The sequence below is a fragment of the Rattus rattus genome, chromosome 1 (assembly GCF_011064425.1).
Source record: "Rattus rattus isolate New Zealand chromosome 1, Rrattus_CSIRO_v1, whole genome shotgun sequence".
NCBI classification, from domain to species: Eukaryota; Metazoa; Chordata; class Mammalia; order Rodentia; family Muridae; genus Rattus; species Rattus rattus.
The window spans coordinates 10588194-10609155 of NC_046154.1; the positions used below are offsets into that span (position 1 = coordinate 10588194).

At 50.5% G+C, this 20962-nt stretch overlaps 1 protein-coding gene across 1 annotated transcript; it reads right to left on the reverse strand.

Annotated features, from left to right (window-relative positions):
- On the reverse strand, nt 1-18760 carry Slc2a7 (solute carrier family 2 member 7). Its single transcript, XM_032890979.1, has 12 exons — nt 18710-18760; nt 18219-18317; nt 15435-15595; nt 13101-13225; nt 10566-10718; nt 9885-10010; nt 9427-9617; nt 7948-8058; nt 5332-5433; nt 3722-3797; nt 2278-2405; nt 1-219 (listed from the first exon to the last, which is right to left on the reverse strand). The coding sequence occupies exons 1-12, from the start codon at nt 18758-18760 to the stop codon at nt 1-3; spliced, it is 1542 nt and encodes a 513-aa protein (XP_032746870.1).
- Nucleotides 18761-20962: the final 2202 nt, after the last annotated feature.

Here is a 20962-nt window from a genome sequence, read left to right on the forward strand (position 1 = left end):
TCAAAGGGATGTTTGCTTGGTTGTCAGAGAAGGTGTGTGGGGCTTGGCGGTGGTTACTTCCTTCTCCTCTGGAAACTCCACTCCATTTCTCTTGGCAAAAATACAGTTGATTTCTACGAACGTCCTGCCCTTGGTCTCAGGGATTACCACGTAGATGTAAGCGGCAGTGAGGAGACAAATGCCAGCAAAGATGAGAAAGCTGTAGGCCCCGATGGCCACCTAGAGAGGGAACAGGCAGAGGGGGACCCTTCAGACAACCTTTGTGAGTCACAGGGACTTTCTCTGCGGCCGAATTTATTATAACTCCAGAGGGGGACAAAATCATCGGGAAAACTGGGCCCCTCCCTAAACTCCAAAGGAATCTTTATTGTTTGGCTCTGGTGTTGGTATTCTGTTTAAGCTCCACCCGCCACAGCTACCTGGCAACAGCCAGGTATGCTCCGCCCCACAGTTACCTAGCAACAGCCAGCTGTGCCTGACACTATAAAAGGAGCTGCTTGCCCCCTCCTCCTCCTCCTCCTCTTATTCCCTCCTACCCTCTCTTACTCTCTCTTACCCTTGCTCTTTGTTTTTCTCTGTTCTTGCCCCCATGCCCCGCTCCACGTGCCCATGGCCGGCCGCCTTTCCTCTCTTCTTCTACTCTTCTCTCATTAAACCTCTCCACGTGGAACCATGGTGTTTGAGTGTTTTCTGTCCGGGCGTGGGCCGAGATTCGAAACCCTAACACACGGACCCTTCCTGAACTGAAAGTCTAAAGTCTGGCAGACTCAGGAGAGGGAGGCAGCGAGTTTGTTCCTCCTGTCTGCTGTCACTTCTGACCTTTACCGCCCGGAGCCATTTCCAGCTCCAGGCACAATCCCTCTATAAGCGGGACACGACGTACGCAGGGATTTTGAACTGGGTTCCACGGCCTGCGCTTCTAACCCCAGCACCATGGGTGCCGAGGCAGGAGAATTATTAAAAGTTACACGCTGGGGTAAGGCATTGCCAGCTGTGAATGTTAGGTTCTGGGTTCGATTACAAGCATTGGAAAAGTAAGTACATCCAAGGAACTGGGCCAGAGCGAGTCTGTTTGTGCTCCTTTGAACTGGGGGATCGTTGGGTTTTAGAGATAAGGAGTCCATGTAGGCCAGGTTGGCCAAAAACTCTCTATGAAGCTAAGGATGACCCTGAACTTCTGATCTTTCCACCCTCACTTTCCAAGAGCCGGTTTTACAGACCTGTACCACCATACACAGTCTGCTGTGCTGAGGATCGAACTTTGCGCGTGGTAGGAAAGGCTCTTACTAACTGAACTACTTCCCTATCCTCTGGGAGGTGTTCTTCATAAAGCAGGAACTACTCTCTGCCTCTAGGTAAGGCCAGTGGCCAAGTGTGGGACCTAAAACCAGGGAATTTGGTAAGGTCGAGCAGGTTGAGACCCAGAGATGACTCGGTGGGCACACACCTAAGGCTTAGGTGACTCCAAGCTCCCTGCCTGACTCCTGACTAGGAACACCAGCCATGCTTCTCACATAAAAGAGATGTGTCTGGACACGCAGGCTCAAAACAGGGTTCTCCATGCTAATGAGGTACCTGGAGACCCAGAGGGCTTAGCCAATAAGTATCTCTTCCCAGACATTCCTCCTGCAAAAGGTATTTAATCTTAGGCCCACCCAGAGGAGTGGGGTATGGTTTTACGCATTCACTTTCCACCAAGACTATAAACTGTTTAGAATCATGGACTCTCTCTTTTCATCAAGATCTGCCATGGGGAGCCATGAGGAAGGCCTTAGCCTACAGATCTGCAGCCCAATCTCCAGCCTCTCTGCGCTCCCAGCCACCAAGCCTGCCTTCAAACTAAAGACAATCACCTGGGCTAGGACAAGCCGGAACACCTCTACCCAACCCCACCACCCCCACCCCGCCACTCTGCTCCCGCCCCTGGGCTAGATGCTGTCCCCAGCCTGCGAGCCCCCAACTCCGTTCTCCTCTCATCTTTGACTACCAGTGGCGCCTGAATGTCCAAGAGTCTGAGAACCCCATGGCCTAGGCCTCCTCACAGGCCCAGGGATCCCCTAACCAGTTCTGGCTTCCCCACATCTCAGACTGCGCTTTCCCAACCACGGAGCGGTGCCTTGGGCACCTCTTACAGCCCAGCACCCGCCCCAGCCTCAGCGTGGTATAAACGCAGTCAAACTCCCCGCTTTCTGCCTCCCCAAGAGTCCGTGGGCAGACGTGCCCTGTGTCCGAGCGGACGTGGGCCAACAGCTAAAGATGGCGTGGAGGGCCACTCACCTGGATGGATGGAAACGTTAAGCCCACGATGAAGTTGGTGAGCCAGTGCACAGCCCCGTCCACTGTGAAGGCGGCTGTCCGAGAGGATTGCAGGACGATCTCTGTCCTCACCACGGAGGGGACAGGACCTGGGGGTAAAGAAGATTCGGAGGGTCCTGAAGGTTGCTAGACCCTGACATGACCTGACTTCCAACCTCACATTGTTAGAGCGCCTCACCTCCCTGTACAGGCCACCCCTTCTGAGGACCCCCAAAAAAACAAAAAACAAAACAAAACAAAAAAACCCTCAACTAACCAACCAAACAAAAACCCACCCCATCTTTATCCCCAAACTATGGCAGGGGTTTGGAAAGCCAGGGCTGGCTGTCAGCACAGTTTCTCCCAACTGGATGCTCTCGGAGGTTTGCAGAAACCCAGCAGATGCTTCTTGGTATCCTCACAGTGCAGTCCTCTCCAGCCTTGCTTTCTATCAGCCTAGTTTTGAAATTCTTGGTTGTCAGGAGTCGCTGTGCCCTGTGAACTCCTGGCTTGGACATTGCTGTCCCCCTATAGCGTGTACAGGAATGGTAATACCAACTCTTCGCCTCTTTCCTGATCCCAAATCTTTCTCTGCTGTCTCGTCCTTGCCTCCAGAGAGGGTCTTGTCTCAAATGTCTATAGCTATGTTTCTCCCTGATTGTTACCTCCACGGGAAAAAAAGTATTTTTTTAGGGGCCGGTAAGATGGCTCAGTGGGTAAAGATGTTTGCTGCTAAGCTTCAGGACCTAAGTCGATTCTGAGACCCACAAAGTGGAAGAAGAGAATCATCTCTCACAAGTCACATATGCACTGTAGCATATTCAAACACAGGCATATAAATTAATTAATTAATTAAAAATCTAAAAAAAAATTTATGTTTCAGACAAGGGCTTCTTTATCTCGGGCTGGTTTTCTTTTTTTTCTTTTTTCCCTTTTCTTTTTTTTTTGGAGCTGGGGACCGAACCCAGGGCCTTGCGCTTGCTAGGCAAGCACTCTACCACTGAGCTAAATCCCCAACCCTGCGGGCTGGTTTTCAATTCACCTAGTAGCCAAGGAATGTGTAGCCCAGGCTAGCCCGGAACTCATTATGTATGCATGAATGAAAATGATAATACATTTTAAAAGATCAAGTGAGTCCAGAGCCGGGCAGGATAACACACAAGGTAATCCTAGCACTTGGGTGCTGAGGCAGGAGGATTGTGAGCTTGAAGGCAGCCTAGTAAGTAAGTTTATAGAGTAAGATTCTGACTCCAAAACCCTCAACCGAAAAAAGAGTCCTGGAGCCGTACAGGTCAGAAGGCGAGCTGTTTGAAAGATAGTGGAGGAAAAATGAACGCGTAGCCATGCACTCAACAATTTATTGAGCACCTTACTTGTGTCGAGCTCTAGAGACTGGTAGAGGTGGTGGAGTGGAGCGAGAACTTACTGGGCCCTATGGAATGTCCCACGATGTAGGAGAAGACACAGATGATGCCAAGGTAAGACAGCTCAGGGACCGTGCTCTGTGGGAGAAGCAGCCCTGTGCATCAGAGGGCGTGGCCTGGGACCTCCAGGGGCCTCAAACCAAGAGCCTCACCAGGAGCTGAAGCCACCCGCAGTTCTGCCAACCTGCTGCAACAATTCCGAGTCCCACAGAGACTACAATGGCTCTGGGCAAGGGGAGGAGGTAGGGATAAAGATGGAGACGGAGGCCCTTGTTCACCAAGACTACCGCAACCGTACCTGACGGTGGTGGTGGTGGAGTTGAAGGTTTGGTTTAGGCTGTTTTGCATTCCCAGATATGTCTGCGTTTTATTTCCATGTCACCCTCTCTGAGTGCGGATAGCATTGTTTTTATATTACAAATGTGGATCAGAGCCCACAGATTCCTGAACACGGACCAGGAGGACCTCAGCCCCTCAGGGATAGAGCAAGGACTGTCACACACTTGAGGTGACTCGGTGGGGATCTCAACTTATTTGACAGTTGTCTGCAGAGAGTCCTTCTAGGTAGATGGTTTGAATATGCTTGATCCATGGGAAGTGGCATGTTAGGAGGCGTGGCCTTGTTGGAGGAAGTGTGTCACTGTGTAGGCGGGCTTTGAATACTCCTAGGCTCAAGCTCCGCCCAGTGCAAAAGAGACCCTCCTCCTAGCTGTCTGCAGAAGCTGGTCTCCTCCTGGGTGCCTTTGGATCAAGATGTATAACTCTCAGCTCCTCCTCCAGCACCTGCCTGCCTGCTGCCATGCTTCCTGCCATGATGATAATGGACTGAACCTCCGAAACTGTGAGCCAGCCCCAATTAAATGCTTTCCCTTAGAAGAGTTGTTTAGGTCATGGTGTCTCTTCACAGCAGTAAAATCCTAACTAAGACAGTGCCCTAGGAGCAAGGGAACCCCAGGCTACCTCCTAACACTTGAGGTTCTGTTCCTAACGGCCAACAGAATGGCAGATACAAAACCAGGTTAACAGACTTAACTGAACTGAATGGCAGGCTCCAAGCTAAGTGGCCAGCTACTGATGATGGTCAGGACAGATGCTGCAAAGGAGTGGAAGGGTGGGGAGCCATGGAGGGCCACCAGGGCTTCTGATGGAGGAACCACAGAGGAACATGATCTCTTTCCTTCCCTTCTCATATCCCCTCCTGGTTTACATAATGAGTTCGTGGCAGGATTCCAAGAGAGGATCTGGGCCCAGCTGTCCCCATTACAGAGGATTGCCTCAAGAGTGTGTTTATAAATCAGAGTCCAGGGGCTAGAGAGACTACTTAGCACTTGAAAGCATTTGCTGTTCTTATAGAGGACCCGGGTTCAATTCCCAGCATCGACATCAAATGGATCACAGCTGCATGCAAGTCCAGGGTTACACCAAGTTCCATGCGTGCATGTATAGACACAGGGGAGCAAAATCACTCACGAGCTTCACATTGGGAATGGGTTTTCTAAAGCTGTTCTCCATGAATGGCTTTGCTGGAGAGGGCTGAGACCCATCCATGCAGTTAGGACCTCAAACCCCTTATGCCAGCCTCCCAACCACAGGGCAGAATCTGAGCACAGACCTGAAGGAGGAGTGCCACCGTCAGCACTAGGCAGGCAGAGCTGCAGATGCCATAGCCAGACAGCAGGAGAATCCGCCGTCCCAGACGCTCTATGATGAAGGCCTGCAGAGGTGACTGAAAATGAGTCTGTTGACCTCAAAGCTCCACCCTCTCCTGCTTGGCTCTCCTTAGGGACCCCTCCCTGCTACATCAGGTGGCCTATTTGGTTCAAGTTACACCTTGGGATTTTGCCATCTTTGTCATTTACAGACCCTTGGGTATCTACTCCCTGCAGCCCCCTTTCCCTGTAGTAACCACATTAAGTTCTTTTATGAGCTGCCTGCTTGACTTACTGTACACTATGCATGCAGTACTCTTGGAAGACAGTAGAGGGTGCTACTCCTGGAACTAGAGCTACAGTGGTTTGAGAGCTTCCCAGTGTGGGTGCTGACAACCAAACTCAGGTCCTGCACAAGAGCAGTGAGCACCTTTAACTGCTGAGCCATCTCTCTGCCCTGAGAACCATATTTTCTAGTCTCTGCATATAATACTGCGGCACCTTTGGGACTTTCTCACTCAGAAGGACTCCTCCCCTAGCGCCCCGAAGAGGCCAACAAACCCTATTGTCTGAGAGTCCATCTCTCATCTTCAAGGAGAGCAAAGGAGAAAGGACCCTACCACCAATATGTAAGCTGGTGGATCCTTTGTCCCTTCCCTCTAGCCTTCTGGGTTAGATCTATCCATCATCCTAAACACAGACTAACATCACCAGTCCTTCCTCCCCACCCCTTGCTTGGAGAAATCCCAGACAGAAAAATAGGTCTGTCTGCCCCTGGAGACACAGTCTGAGATGGCCACTGTGCTCCAGTCTGGCTTTCTCTGGATGGCAGTGGTCACCTTCGTTGTGCTGACTAATTTAAGTCAACTTGACACAAGCTCGATTCTTGTCGGACAAGAGAGCGTCATTGAGAAAATGCCTCCATAAGACCAGTCGGTGGGTGAGCCTAGAGGGCTCTTTCTTAATTAATGACTGATGTGGAAGATCCCAGATCCATTGTGGGTAGTGCCACCTCGGGGCTGATGGCTATAAGAAAGTAGGTTGAGGGGTTGGAGATTTAGCTCAGTGGTAGAGCCTCTGGGTTCAGTCCCCAGCTCCGAAAAAAAAAAAAAGAAAAAGAAAAAAAGAAAGTAGGTTGAGTAAGTCATGAGGAGCAAGCCAGTAAGCAGCACCCCTCCACGGCCTCTGCATCAGCTCCTGCCTCCAGGTTTCAGCCCTGTTTCAGTTCCTGTCCTGACTTCCTTCAGTGATGAACAGTGGTGTGGAGACTTGATCTGGTCTCTTTTTAACCACAGGTGATTCTTCGGCCCCAGCTGACCAGGACTACAGATTCCCAACCCAAAATAGCAAGCAGCCCTAATAGTGTCTGTAGGTGACTCTCTCTGGAACTTCACAAGCCAGGCCTCCACCATCTGCACTGTTCTTTAGGTGTTTGTTTGCTTTTGAGACAGGGTTACTCTGTGTCACCTTGGCGTACTCACTCAGTAGACCAGGCTAGCCTCGGACTCAGAGATCTATCTGCCTCTGCCTCTCGAGTACTGGGACTAAAGCCATGCCCACCATTACCGGGCTCAACATTTCTTATCTCCAAACTCCTAGCATAGCTCTCCAAGCTTTGCATACTTTGAACTCAATGGACTTCCTAGCTCAAAGTCCCAAAGTCCTTTCACAATCCTCCCCAAAATAACATCGTCAGGTCTGTCACAGCAACACCTCGTGATCCTAGAACTAAATCTATATTTTAGCTAGTGTTCTTTGGAGGAATAGAATCTACAGGTCCAACTAGTCCAACAATGGTTGTCTACCAACAGAAGGTCCTAGAATCCAGGGGTTGCTCAGTCCACGAGTCTGGATGTCTAAGGTGGTCTTCAGTATCCACTGAAACTCTGACGAAATCGTCTCTAATGCCAGCGAGAGCGAGAACAGCAGGCAAAGAGTGAAACTTCCTTATTCCATGTGCCTTATATACTGCCGCAGAAGGTGTGGCCCAAATTAGAGATGGCTCTTCCAACCTCAGATGATCTGGATTAAAGGTGGTTCTTCATTGCGGGGCAGTGGTGGCCCACGCCTTTAATCCTAGCACGTGGGAGGCACAGGAAGGCAAAAACTCCCCCAACCCCCACTGCCAAAAAAAAAAAAAAATCCCCTACATGTTTGGGTTTCAGTTAATTCCAGATGTGGTCAAGTTGACAATGAAGAGTTAATCACATCACAGCTGGATTTGCAGCCCTTGCTTGCTCTTGAGTCTCTGTCGCCCAGGCTGATCTGGAATTCACCAAGGATGACTTTGAACTTCTGATCCTCCTGCCTTTGCCTCTGAAGTGCTGAGATTGTGTGAGCTATCATGTGTAGTTCAATACCGCTACTGGGGACCGAACCCAGGAACGTGTGCACGGTAGGCAAGCACGTTAGGCAAGCGTTCTACCAAATGAACTGTGCCCCAAAACTTGACCAAGGTTACTATTGCGCCTCCCAGACTAGGGTCACCCACAATCTCTGGCCTGAGGGGCTTCTGTCTTCCAGTCAGGGGACTGTTTGGGGACCCTGACGTGAGAGCCCCCCCATCCCCAATAACTCACCGAGACGAGAGTCATCACCAAGTTGATGACACCAGAGCCCAGAGTCACGTACTGGGACTGGGTGGGGTCCACACCAGCTGATGTGTAGATGATATCTGCGTAGTAGTTGACCTGCAGCATAAACAGGGATGTGAGCGGAGGCCCTGAGACAGCTCACTGGATTCTCTTTCTCACTGTGAGCAATAAGACAGTTTTGGGAGCCTGGGTTGGGGACCCTCAATAGGATGGAGTTAGCAGGAAGTGGTGAAGCTAGGCACCTGGTAGGTCTGACTCCGCCCTGGTATCTCTGAGTCTTGGCTTCTGTTCTTATAAAATGGGAGCCAGGCCACAGTGCCACTAGGTAGTTTTCCCTGTATGACTTTACTATTCTGAACACAGCTCTTGATTGTTTAGGGCCAGCTCTGGCCCAGTCCCAGGAGAAACTATCCCCATTGGGAGCTCCCAAGATCACCTTGCGAAACAACTCATCTCTTAAAGAAAGATGTCACCTCTTCTTGTTCCTTCTCCTAGGCACCAACAGGGTCCCCTATCCTCTCTCCAATGGCTCCAGAATGGGCATTTAAGATTTTCCTTTGGCCACCCACAGATAGAATGAAATAGCCACCAGAGAACAGGACACATTTCCACGGCAAATGAGTCTACCAGGGTCTCCTGACCTAGGATCAAGCAACGGCCCTTCTCTGGAGCCTGTGATTGGGACCAGAGGTCAGGCACTTCTCTCACGGTCTCTTATGGAGAGGGCGAAAAAATCTACAGGCAGGAGATTTTCTTTTGGGGACTAGGAAGCAAAGAAAAACAGACAAGAGAAGAGTAGAGGGTGGGGAGAGGTGGTACCCATGGAGTCCGGAAGAGTTATAGATGGCTGGGAGAGATAGATCATTTGAGTGCTGCGAAAGGAACCTGGATCCCAGGCAGGAGTAACAGTGGTCTTAACTGATGAGCTATGTCCATCCATCTGTCAATCTGTCTGTCCGTCCATCCATCCATCTACCCATCTATCTATCCATCCGTCTTTTCCCTCTCCTCCTCCCTCTGTCCCTTCCTCCCTCCCTCCCTCTCTCTCTATCACTGATGATCTGCCTCCATTCATCTATTATTCATCTTTCTTATTTTTATTGCGTGGATTCATTCTCTGTGACATTCTATGGCACTCGAGTGGAAGTCTGAAGAGCTAGATCTCTCATTCCTGGCGTGGGTCCCAGGGATCAAACCCAGGTTGTCAGGCTTGGCACAAACAGGTCTTACTACCGAACCATCCTGCAGGCCAAGGTCCTGTTTGTTACAAAGGAAACACCAGAGTGATAACTTGCACTACGCTCCAGGACTCTCCTCCTCCCAGCACCAGCTTAGTAGCTCGTCCCTCCTGGAAGCCGGACTTAGCTTTACAGAGTCAAAATGCAAAATGCAACCCCCGAACCTTCTGTGAATTCAAAAAGACCCAAGGGGACCAAACATGTGGGGCGAGGTGGTCCCGCGTACCGCGTTGATCCCGGACAGCTGCTGACCCGCCATGAGCACAACGATGGAGATCAGCTGCCAGCGCAGGGGCCGAAAGGTGAAGAGGTTGAGCACGGACAGGCGACCCTCGGCTTTCTCGGTGCGCTCCTCTGTCCGCATTTCTTCCATCTCAGCCTCCACATTGTAGCTGTGACCTCGCAGCCTCCTTAGAGCTGCAGAGCAGAGGGGCGGTACACCACACTCACCCCCTGCCCTATTGCACCTCAGTCAGTCCCTTCTCCAGAGCCCGGGCCTCACCTCAGTCACCCTTGCTCCCCCTGCACAAGCTCTCTGCTCTCAATCATTGTCCACTGTGACCCTGATCCGGTTCACAATCTTACCAGATGCGAGGGTCAGAGGGTACTTTTAATATTTACAGCAACAGTACCCGCCCCTTCCGTGCCCCTTTGTGCACTGGGAACCTGGGTGAGTCCCAGTACCTTGTCTTGTGGTCTCCTCGTCTCCTTTCTCAATCAGGGTGTAGCGGGGGCTCTCAGGGAAGAAGGGCAGAGAGAGGAGCTGAATCAGTGCAGGGACCCCTGTGAGAGCCAAGAGGATTGGCCAGCCTGGACGGAACACAAATGGCGGTTTGAGACTCGAATCTGCTGCAGGGAACCTACAGAGGCACAGGTGCTTCCCCTCCAGGTCCCTCCTCACTGCGCCCAACCAGGTGATAAGCGAGGCTGGTGGCCACCTAGTCCTTGACAAGATGTCGCTACCCACAAAGAACATTCGTATTAAAAATAGAGGAAGGGACCTGGTGGGTAAGGACACTTGCATGAGGACCTCGGCTGACTAGCAAGTACCCACCTAAAAAGTTGTGTTTGTGCAGGCCCCTGACCCCCAGCATTCGGGTGGGCGGGTCGGGGAAGCAGATCCAGGGAGCTCATTGGCTGGCCAGCCTAGCCTAGCTGATTTCTGGATCGTCTCCTCCCATCCCCAGAAGTCAGCACCCTGCCCTGGACAAGGTCCTCTATATCCACAAGCTGACCTAAAGGTCACCAAAACACCTTCCCGTTTGGACCATGGGTAACATTGGGCTCAGCCGAGCTAGGGGCTGTACCACGCATGCCCATGGTTTATTAGTTCTCCACGCCTCACCCCCACACGTAGCTGGTTACCGGTGGCATTGCCCAGGATGGTCTGCAGGCTGAAGATCTGAGCCAAGAGGATTCCAAAGATGACGAATACCTCCGTCATTGTCCCCAATGTACCCCTGAGGTTCTGAGGAGCCAGTTCTCCCAGGTACATGGGAAGAGTACTGTAGGCGATACCTGGGTCAGAGGAGACGGGAATCAGGGCCATAAGAACAGTCCCCAGCCTCTCAAAACCCAGGGTCTAAGGTCGTTTCAATCCCATCTCTTAAAGCTTGAATCTCTTGCAGGGAGGATGCCCCTGGGCCGGGAAGAGCCTGTTCCTTATTTAGTTTAAACATGCAACCGCAGCTTTCCCCACCCGACCATTCAGCTGGAGAAATTCCTTTTCCCATAGTCTGGCATTTAGACAAAAACTAGTATTCCCTCGGGGACTTGAGAAACTAGTCCCTACCTGGAAAAGGAGTCATTCTTATCTCTGACAAAAGGGATCGTTGGCTCTTCCATTGTATATGCCTGTAGTGTCTGTTAGCACATCAAGTTCTATGCTGGCCTCTAGGCTCCATCAATGTTTACTTACAAATATTTGTTAGACACTTTAAAGCCCTCCATCCAAGCACATAGATTCCCCCCTTCCTGGTCAACTGTTCCCTTAAAATCCTAGAAATACACCACCACCACCACCACATGCCACCATATGTCACCCCTAGCTCCTGTCCCTTCTCTCTGCTTTCCAGAGACACAGAGGTTTAAAATAAACTTCTCCCTTTTCATCCATGGAACAGCTATTTAGTTTCTTTACTGTAGCCATTTCATTCAAAAAATGATACTGTTTCCTCCCTGGCTTCCGGTCCAGATTACTGTTGGAGGGGAGGAGTCTAGGCTGTGTAGTAACCCTTCATATGGACTTAAATGTCCATCTTATCTTGGTTGATTTTCTGTTCTTTGTTTCTTTTCTTCTTTTTGAGACAAGGTTTCTCCGTAGCTCTGGCTGTCCTGAAATTTTCTGTAGACCAGGCTGGTCTTGAACTCACAGAGATCCATCTGTCTCTCCTTCCTGAGTGCTGGGGCTAAAGGTGTGTGCCACCTGGTGGTCTTCTGTTATTTCTTAAGCACACATCACTTAACATAGGTTTCTGGTTTTGTTTTGCTGTGGTACTCATGCATGCTAGGCAAGGACCCTACTACAGAGCGGGGCTCAGACCTTCCTTTCTTTTATTGTTTTCTGGGGGTCTGGGGATGGAACTGAGAGCTTTGTGTATACAAGGTAAGTATTAGCAGTATAGCTCTCTGTGGTAGTCTGGATGAACACTCATACACTCTTAGGAAGGGCCATTGTTGGGGGGTGTGCTTTGGGGGTGTGGCTTTGTTGGGGGGTGTGGCTTTGTTGGGGGTGTGGCTTTGTTGGGGTGTGGCTTTGGGAGGAAGTATATCATGGGGAGGGGTGGGAGTGGGCTTTGAGGTTTCAGAAGCTCAAGCCAGGCCTGGTGGCTCACTGTCTCTTGCTGCTGCCTGTGGATCTGGATATAGAACTCTTGGCTACCTCTCCAGAACTGTCTGCCTGTGTGTCGCCATGCTTCCCACCATGACGATAACAGACTGAGCCCCTGTATTGTGACCCAGCCCCAATGAAATGTTTCCTTTATAAGAGTTGTTCATGGTGTCTTTTCACAGCAATAGAAACCCTAACTAAGACCCCGGCCCTGGAAGATACATGTAGGGCTGGTTTGGTTTTTGTGTTCTTCACAGTAAGGGAACTTTCCCCTCCTCTCCCTCCATCTGTCCTCTCCTCTCTCTTCCTTTCTTTTGAGGTCTCAGGATTGTTAGGTCTCAAACCTAGACAAATGGTAAGGGTGCCTATTTAACATATCAAAGCAGACCCTGACTGTCACATGCTCCCAGCATCCCTCTGTCCCTATCTGTTATAGAGTCCCCCTGGCTGGCATACCCTCCCCCCGTCCCCTAAACTTCTCCAGCCGAGCTTGCCTTTCCCCAGTGGCTCTGACCTATGTGATCCATTCTGGTTATGCATGTTTTCTACTTACACCCTCCTGGTCTCAGGGCTCCCCTCTTCCCTCCCCTCACGTGGCCCAGCTCAGGGTCATGGTCACTCTGGACCCTTCCAGATGCCTCTGTTTATGCTGTCCCTCATGTCTGCAATAAACCTTCTTCTGCACATACCTAGGAACAGTTATGTCCTCCTATTCATTCATTCATTCATTCATTCATTCATTCATCCATTCATAGCCCTGGCTGGCCTGGAGCTCACTCTATAGACTGACTTAGACTTGAATCTACATCGATTCCCTTGCCTCTGCCTTCTGAGTGCTGGGACTACAGGCAAGGTGGACGATTTCATGACATAACGGGGAGGAGCTGGAAAGCATGCGACTTGCTAGGGCCTAGGACTGGAAACTGAAGGAAATCTAGGGAGGCAAAAGCAGATAGGCCAGACCCCCGTGTCCAGGGTTGGCTCCTGGTGCTGGGCACCCATGCCTTAGAGCTGTCCCCTGGCCAGTGCACATCAGAAGGCCCTGGGTGTTCAGTGGCCGCCCTAGGTACCTGCGCAGATTCCCACCATCACTCGAGAGAAGATGATCAGCTCAAAAGCCCGGGCAGCTTTGCTGGCTCCCATCAGGACGGCAGAGGTTATAGCGAAGACATTGTTGATCAACAGGGTTCCCTTTCTGCAAGACAGCAGGGCCCGGAGGGCAGGGGCACCCAGTAGATGCCTTGACACCCCAAACCCGGTATTCCAGGCTGTTCCCTACAGAGGAGCTATGCCTGAGAAGGACTAGAAGATGGGGCCGTGTCCTGGACTATTCCCATTTATATATGTGCCATATATATATATATATATATATATATATATATATATATATATATATATATATATATATATTAAGGAAGGGTAATTAGGTCTCCTCACAATGGACTAGGGCTCTTATGATATAATACATAAACACTCTCTTCACAGATACAAGAATGGCCCACGCTGACCAAGAATGAGAAAAGCTGTATGGAAGTTGGAAGTGTGTTAACATTCCCGGAAGGAAGCGCTGGGGCTAGCAGGAGTAGGGGAGGGGAGGTATATTTCAAACACTGCAGCCATTCCACAAGTAGTGACTGGTGGGCAGTCAAGCCCCAGTTGTGATGTCTAGACCAGACCGGATGTTGGTCAGGGATGCTGACCAGATCCCAGTAACAGACATGGTGCAGAATGGGACTAGATGACCTCTAAGGCCAACAAGGTTAAATCCCAATGGTCTGTGGAAGGCAGGGCTGAGAAACAGCTCTGATCTTGTTTTGGTTTTTTGAAATAGGGTCTCCTGCAGCCCAGGCTGGCCTTACATTTGCTGTGTAGCCAGTCCTCCCGCCGCCGTCCCCAGAGTGCTAGGTTCTACCACACTCAACCTAGGGGCTGCTATTTACTCCCTGTCTTCATACATGGAGGTGTCAGTAACAGAATACCCAGCCCCTGACTGTTATAGGTAAAGTAGGGCTGACAGGGTCCTTATTAAAAAAAAAAAAAATATCCCGGGCTGGAGAGATGGCTCAGTGGTTAAGAGCACCCGACTGCTCTTCCAGAGGTCCTGAGTTCAATTCCCAGCAACCACAGGGTGGCTCACAACCATCTGTAAAAGAGGTCCGATGCCCTCTTCTGGTGTATCTGAAGACAGCTACAGTGTATTCATATATAATAAATGAATAAATCTTTAAAAAAAAATCCTCTGCTGGTCAACACCTCAGGATATGCCAAGATCCACAGATGTGCAATCCTATACTCCTGATAGCCTCTTATTCTGATCCCTCAGAAGCCTGCTGGCCGCGCAGAGGCTCAGGCTGGTGGGTCTCCATGGAGCAGGCTGCCTCTACCTCACCCCCTGGTCATCCTTTGTAATACAAGACTAGGGAAAGATGTCTTTGAGAGGCCAAATGAGGTGGCACACACCTTTAATCCTAGCACTTGAGAGGCAGAGGCAGATGGATCTCTGTGAGTGACAGGCCATCCTGATCCACAGAGTGAGGCAATAGCTCAAAAATCAGTAAGTAAAAGGTCTACAGAAGAGGGCCGTGAGCCCGGGTCTTTAGCACAGTGTAATTGAAGTTTACAGGTCATAAACTGTACATAGCCTGACCTACAGCAAAATTAGGATCTGTCGAATTCTTTCTACACTCAGGTGCACAAGAGAGGAAAAGATCACTGCTCACCAAGTATTTACAAGGAGAGGTTTCTGGGTCCAGCTTCCATAAACAGACATTTTGAGGTAATATTTTCTTTAACACACAAGGAGCCTGGCTGCTATGTTTTTGGAGTTATTTGTCCCGAGGGGCTCCCCAACTGCCCATCCTGACACAGGCTAGCTCGGTTCGAGAGCAAAGCTGCATATGCAGAATGCAGCTGCGCCCCACCCTGTGACTTTAACTGAGTCCTCGCCTTCCTGGGGACCTTGAACGGCACAAACCGCCTTATCTTTACCATGCCTCTGCAGCGTGGGCCTCTGAGTAGCCAAGCAAAGTGCACAGAGCTGGGCTTCATCTCCAAGGCAGATATGCGACCAAGGCACGTGTGGTGACTCAGCCCAGTTCCCAGCCTCGGGAGAGCATACCGCTGAGCCCATGTATAGGGCGCTGCTGGATCCCAAAGTCACCTGACCCAGCCCCCCCCCCGCCCCTGCCCAGGGCATTTCGGGATACCTGCCGCAGCGCTCACGAGGCACTGAGGTAAGCACCAGTAGAAGCTGTCCCTAGGCAGCTGTCGGGGAAAGAGTTTCCAAAGGGTCTGTGGCAATATGGAAGCTTGCCTTTAGATCTGATTTTCGGGGTGGTCTCAATCATCGAGAGAGCCCGTGGCTAAGATGGATCTCGAGTTTGGGAATGCCGCCTCCCTTTTACCTGCCCCACTTATTGACCATCATGCCAACCACCAAGGAGCCCAACAGCCCTCCCAGAGGGAACATGGAGACCGTGCAGGACCACAGGAGCAGAAGCGTATTCTCGTCCATGAACGTTCCGTGCCGCTCAAAGTACGTGTCGTTGTAAAACGACTTCAAGACCTGAAAGACAGGACCCCACCCGCTGCTCGAGATGCTGCACAACTCACAGGAATGGCAATGTAAGTTCTCGGCTGCCCCTTGTCATCACACAGAGACGACCCATCCCTGCCGGTACCCACAGGACACAACCGAATCTACCGGCTTTCTGTTGGTACCTGGGGCGCAAAAGAATATTCTGAGGAGAAGAGACGGAAAGCCAGCCTGAAGGAAAGCTGTTAAAAAATTCACTTCCGGGGTTGGGGATTTAGCTCAGTGGTAGAACGCTTGCCTAGCAAGCGCAAGGCCCTGGGTTCGGTCCTCAGCTCCGGAAAAAAAAAAAAAAATTCACTTCCGTGGCCTTATTCTGCCAGATGAAGTGTAGGAAAGAAGCCAAGGCACTGGGCCTCCCTGGGTTCGGTCCTCAGCTCCGGAAAAAAAAAAAAAAATTCACTTCCGTGGCCTTATTCTGCCAGATGAAGTGTAGGAAAGAGCCACGCTAGCCGTGTGACACTGGGCCTTGTCGCACTCCATCACTGAGCAAAGTCAGCACAAGAACGCAAGGCCCTGGGTTCGGTCCTCAGCTCCGGAAAAAAAAAAAAAATTCACTTCCGTGGCCTTATTCTGCCAGATGAAGTGTAGGAAAGAGCCACGCTAGCCGTGTGACACTGGGCCTTGTCGCACTCCATCACTGAGCAAAGTCAGCACAAGAACTCAACAGGGACCTGGGGGCGGGAACTGAGGCAGAGACTCTGGAGGGGTGCTGCTCCCCGGCTTGCTCCTCATGGCTTGCTCAGCCTGCTTTTGTATGCAGCTCAGAGCCACTTGCCCCAGATGGTACCACCCACAGTGAGCTGGGTTCTCTCATCTCAACCTGTCAATCAAGAAAACGCACCACGGTCTTACCCACAAGCCAGTGCAGTGGGAGTATTTTCTCAATTTGGGCTCCTTCCTCCAAACGAACTCTAGCTCACAGCAAGTTGACATAAAACTACCCGGCGTTAGTTCTAACAGTGACATAGCACACAGCTATGTCATACTTAGAAGAGATGACTCAGGGCTGTGCATTCAGCTCAGATGGGGGAGCGCTTGCCTCCTACGCCTGAAGCCCTGGGTTCCATCCCCAGCCCTGAATAAGAATGGTAGATCTCAGCACTTGGGGGCGGTACGAGAGAATCAGAAATTGAAGACAAGCTTCAGCTATATGTAAAATTCGAAGCCAGGCACAGCTACATGAGGCTCTGCCTTTGAAAAGTGCGATGGGGGGCTGGAGAGGTGGCTCAGCGGTTAAGGGCACCGACTGCTCTTCCAGAGGTCCTGAGTTCAAATCCCAGCACTCATGTGGTGGCTCACAACCATCTGTAATGGGATCCGATGCCCTCTTCTGGTGTGTCTGAAGACAGCTACAAGTGTGCTCATATACATAAAAAAAAACTTAAAAAAAAACTTAAAAAAAAGTGCTGAAGGGAGGGGAGGCTGGAGAGATGGTTCAGCAGTGGGACACACACACACACACACCATGGGAGAGAGAGAGAGAGAGAGAGAGAGAGAGAGAGAGAGAGAGAGAGAGAGAGAGAGAGAGAGAGAGAGAATGAGAAAGAGAGTGAGTGTTCCCAAACTGGGAATAGCTCAGTGGTAGAGATTGTGCCTACCATTCTAGAACCCTGGGTTTAATTCTTAAAACCACAAAATCCCAGCACTGGGAGGCTGAGGCAGGGGGATGGCTCAGGGCCCAGCTTGATGTACATAATGTTTCAATAAACCTAGGACTGGGACTGGTAAGAAGTTCAGCTCATTGCCAAGGCTGTTGACCTGGGGGCCATTCAGATCCCCAAGGGAGAAGCAGAAGAAAACTCCTGTACCCCATCTTCTCACCTTTACACAATCACTCACTGTGGTAAGTACATGCCCCACGCATACACAGCACACGCAAGACACACTGAACAAATACAAATAAGTAAACACGACAATACAAGTATATTTTTTCTTCTCTGTTTTTGGAGACAGGGTCTCTCTGTATAGCCCTGGCTGTTCTGGAGCTTGCTATGTGGAGCAGGTTGGCCTTAAACTCACAAGAGATCCTCCAGCCTCTGCCTCCCCAGTGCTGAGATTAAAGGTGTGTACTACCATGCGATAAGATATTTTAAAAAATAAAATCACCTGGGCTGGGGATGTTCTGTGGTAGAACGCTTTTCTGGCCTGCATGAGGCCCTGGGTTTGATGTTCAGTATTGCAAAATATACCACCACGAAAACCTTCATAGCATCAAAGACACTCATTAAGGATCACAAGTAATGAACATATGTGTAGATAATATGCACACATGGCCAGGCTTCTGCTGCACACCACACGTCTCCTCTCCAACTTGCCCCAAATGCAATCCCTAAATGTTAACAGACTTCATTCTTGATGTGTCTGTCATCCACAAATGCCCCACCCTCAGGTGAGCAAGGCAAGGTACCCAGGCAGAGAACCCAGGTCCGCCCACACTGTCGTCCCTAGAAAAGATGATATTGCTGGAGAAAATGGCTCTATCTGGCCCTGGTCCTCAGAGGTGGGCATCTAGGGGACTCCTAGGAGAAGGTGGAAGCTTCCAGAAGCAGGACAGCATCTGACTTCTACCCGTTGAGACCCACCTTGTGCCCACCTTGTGAGGCGTATTGATCACGGCGATGTTGTAGCCATACTGGAAGGCTGAGCCGAAGGCTGCACTTAGGGTAGTCAGGACCAGTGTGGGCTGGAGGCGCTGAACCAGAGAAATTCCAAGGTCAGGGACTCTGTAGGGTTGGCTCCTATGACTTCTAGGATTGGGGTGGGGTGAGGGTGGCCAGGCCTCCGTCGGGGAGCAGGCTATGATCCTGGAAGGGGGGGGGCTATCCGGGAAGGTGACTCAAGCAGGTGTTGTCTTGTTTCTAGGTACACATTTTTCCTGCCTTTGACCTTGAAGGCTGAGGGACAGGGAGGGTTGTGAAGCAGCACTCTCTGGCTTCAGCAGGCTCGGGGCTTGGGTGTGGCAGTCCCTCCTTGACCATCTGGAATGGTGCTCCCCCAAGCCCTCCTTGATGGATTGATCCCAGGGCCCTCATCTGCATACAAAGGTCTCCATCTTGGTGGCAGGGAGGCAAAGTCAGCACTTACCGCTTCCATGTGTGGAGAAGGCAGAGGTGTCCCGGTCTCCGGGCTCTTCATGCTCTTTCCGGTAGGTGCACAGGTGCGCTGCTCCCCTCCAACGCTATGGGCCCTGCTCTGCCCGCTGCCCCGCTGGGTTTGCTGGTTCCCTGAGCCTGGCCTCCCGTATGATCCTATTGCCCTCTGGACCCTAATGGCTTTCTGCACGGGACCATTCTCCTTAGCAACTGATAAGATACGCGTTGATGCTTTGCCAGTGGCATCCGTGCACAGGGTGGGTACCTCTTTGTGTCCTACAACCCCCTGACCAGCAGCCCCCCTGACGCCACGAGGAAGGGAAAGGCCACTGGTTGGTCCCCTGAAGTGAGTTCTGAAAAGCGAGGCAAGCTGCAGTTTTGACCTTCTCTTGGGCTTTCCCTCTAGGTGTGCCTCCTTTGTGCCTTGGCTATCGGTCTATGTGGGAAAAGCACTCCAACTCTGCTGACCATGGGGGCAAACACCTATACAGCGTTTGGGAGTCAGGAACAGGAGGACTATGGGTTTGAAATTAGTTCAGGAAACTCAGTAAGGCTTCACAAAACAAAACTAAACAACAAAACCGGGGCTGGAGAGATGGCTCAGTGGTTAAGAGCACCGACTGCTCTCCCAGAGGTCCTGAGTTCAAATCCCAGCAATCACATGGTGGCTCACAACCATCTGTAATGAGATCCAATGCCCTCTTCTGGTGTATCTGAAGACAGCTGCAGTGTACTTGTATATAATAAATACATAAATCTTTAAAAACAAAACTAAAAGCCAAACGGAGGGCTGAGAAGGGGGCTCTGTGGCAATCAGCTTAGTGTGCAGAAGACTCTAACTCCCATTCTTGGTATTGTGAAACAAGGCAAAAAGGCAACCTTGATAACCTTATATTTATAATTAATTTATTATTATTATATCATTATTATTGCTGTGTATGTGCGGGGGTGGGGGGAATGCATGTGTCACAGCGCACATCTGGAGGTCAGAGGACAGCTTGTAGGAGTCAATTCTCTACTTCAACCATGTGAGTCACTGGGATTGAACTCTGATCATCGGGACTGGAAGCAAGCGTCTTTACATGAGCTATCTCGTGAGCCTTCTGTGTTTTGTTATATCTCTGTGCGTATTAGTTACTCTCCAGTTGCTGTGATAAGGCAGGACAACCAGAGGCAACTTAAAGAAGAGAGAGTTTATTTTGGCTGATGGTTCCAGAGAGGTTGAGTCCATCAGTGCTGGGAGGCAGAGTGGCAGGCAGCTGGGGCAGGAAGCCGAGAGCTCACATACTAAACAGCAAGCCCAGAGCAGAGAGAGCAAATTAGAAGTGGGATAAGGACCTAGAATGTCACAGGCCACTCAGAGTGACAGCCACACCACCTGGATCTTCCCAAATCGCTTCACCAACTGGGAATCAAGGGTTCGAATACCAGAGACATGGGGACATTTCTCATTTAAAACACCATGGTGTGTGTGTGTGTGTGAGTGTGTGTGTGTGTGTGTGTGTGTGTGTGTTTGTGTGTGAGAGAGAGCGAGAGAAGTGTGTGACTATGGACACGCACGAGGAGGCCCACAGGACAACTTCAGGTGTCTGTTATTTTCTTCTATTGTTTTCTTGTTTGAACAGGGTCTATCGCGGTTGAACGCTGCACGTGCTAGGCTAGGGGCAACTAGCTGGGGATTCTCCTGTTTCAGTCTCCTGACTTTACACGTGATCAATGGGATTCAGACCCGTGCTACTATTTCCAGCTGTTCCATGGGTTATAAGATGTCAAATTCAGGTCCTCACACTGCTGTGACAAGTATTTCACCCACTGAGCCATCTCCTTAACCTATAACCTTATTATTTTTTTTTCTTTTTTTCTTTTTTTTCGGAGCTGGGGACCGAACCCAGGGCCTTGCGCTTTCTAGGCAAGCACTCTACCACTGAGCTAAATCCCCAACCCCGACCTTATTATTTTTAATTATACTTTTAAATTTAAGTATTGGGAATAATGACTAGAGGTATTTAGTAAATAATTGTAATTGCTGTGACACCCCAAAAACCTGTGTGTTTGGGCCCCCAGCTTGTTTGGTGGAAACCTTTAGGAGTCAGGCTTGCTTGTCAGGAAGTGTTGAGTCATTGTGATTTGCTCTTGAAGAGGATTGTGGGATACCTGTGTCTTCCTTTCCCTTCACTTCTTGGCTATGAGGTGAGCGAACTTTATCTGCTCTGTGTCCCCATCATGACGGGATGACTCAAGACAC